At 38.1% G+C, this 1,433-nt stretch overlaps 1 protein-coding gene across 1 annotated transcript in view; it reads left to right on the forward strand.

The window, feature by feature from the left end:
* Positions 1 to 1,115: 1,115 nt before the first annotated feature.
* LOC104541329 (methyl-CpG-binding domain protein 5-like) overlaps positions 1,116 to 1,433 on the forward strand; it is a gene marked incomplete at its 5' end in the record, with an annotated part of 17,456 nt that continues 17,138 nt past the window's right edge. Inside the window, one exon of the mRNA XM_010185374.1 lies at positions 1,116 to 1,433. Coding sequence (XP_010183676.1) covers positions 1,116 to 1,433 — 318 coding nt within the window.

Here is a 1,433-nt window from a genome sequence, read left to right on the forward strand (position 1 = left end):
CGGGTTGTACCTTTTTGAGTTGTCAGAACATTGCAGTACTTGAAAAATGGTATTTGAAGTTACAAAAGATGGCAAGATTGGATTCAGTTCTTCCCAGCTACCAGTGTCGTTGCATGTCCCTTTTCAAATATTAGTTGTTTAGAAAAATTATTATCAGAAAGTATCAATTATTGATACCTTTGATCTCTATCATATGAGCTGTATTTGCAGGGCAGTTGAGAATGGAATATTATTTTATTGCTTCAAAACTATAGTTAAAAACATATTTAATTACACAGTTTTTTATATATGCAGTATGTAATTTTAATATTTGAATGGTCTCCAATGAATGGCAATGAATGAAGTAGGAAGGCGTAGTTCAAGTACTTTGATTCTTGTAATCATATGTTTTTGTGTATGACCACTGTCAGTTCAAGACTTTACCTTAAGTAAAAGACAATGAATAATTTATTTTATACTTCAGAGTTGGTAAAGGGATATAAAGCTGGACCACCCCAGTTATTTAATATTTTATTTATTAGTTGTTGGGTTGGTTTGTCTGCTAACCTACCTTTACCATAATAAACTTTGCTCATTGGATTTTATCATAGTCATCATCATGACATGTAATGGTCATCATTGTGGTTTTTAATTTATTTTTCAAAATAATACTTTAAATAGTAATTCAGGAGCTCATTGATGGAGTAGGGCAGGGCATGGAAGAGCTTATGGTTCACATCTGCATTTGGACCACGGGCTCACGCTGTCACCCAGCATCATTCATGTCTCCCATCGATCCTTCCCAGTAGTTCATTTCATACTGGTCCACAACCACCTGTAGTAAGTTATGGTTGCTTTCAGGTTTGTGCTAATCCAAATATGTGATGAATGAAACCCTATTCTATCCCCACTCAAAGAAATTCAAGGGAAATAGGAGTGCATGGTTAAATAATTTCTGAATTCATATTTTAAAAATGTTCAAGTCTCCATGCTCACAACATTTTTTCCCCGTGTGTGATTACCAAACCCATTTTTTTTCCAGAAAATTTTGCATTAACCTAATTATTTAAAGCTTTGTATAGGTTGTCCCCCAGCAGGCAGTATTGTGTTAATCATTGTGTTCTCTTGCGTTGCAGGGGGTTCAGGACCATCGTCATCGATAGCCATAGCTGGCACCAGCCAACCTGCCATCACCAAGACAACGTCTGTGCTTCAGGATGGCGTTATCGTCACTACCGCAGCTGGGAACCCGCTCCAGAGCCAGCTGCCCCTCGGGAGCGACTTCCCTTTCGCTGGCCACGAACACTCGCTTCATTTTCCGCAGAACAGCTCTTCAAACAACAATCTTCCACACTCTTTGAATCAAAACCTCCTCAATTCTCTACCTATCTCTTTGCCAGTGAATCAGCAGCATCTCCTAAACCAGAATCTATTAAATATCCTACAGCCTTCAG

This window comes from Mesitornis unicolor, unplaced genomic scaffold (genome assembly GCF_000695765.1).
Source record: "Mesitornis unicolor isolate BGI_N332 unplaced genomic scaffold, ASM69576v1 scaffold1695, whole genome shotgun sequence".
NCBI lineage: Eukaryota > Metazoa > Chordata > Aves > Mesitornithiformes > Mesitornithidae > Mesitornis > Mesitornis unicolor.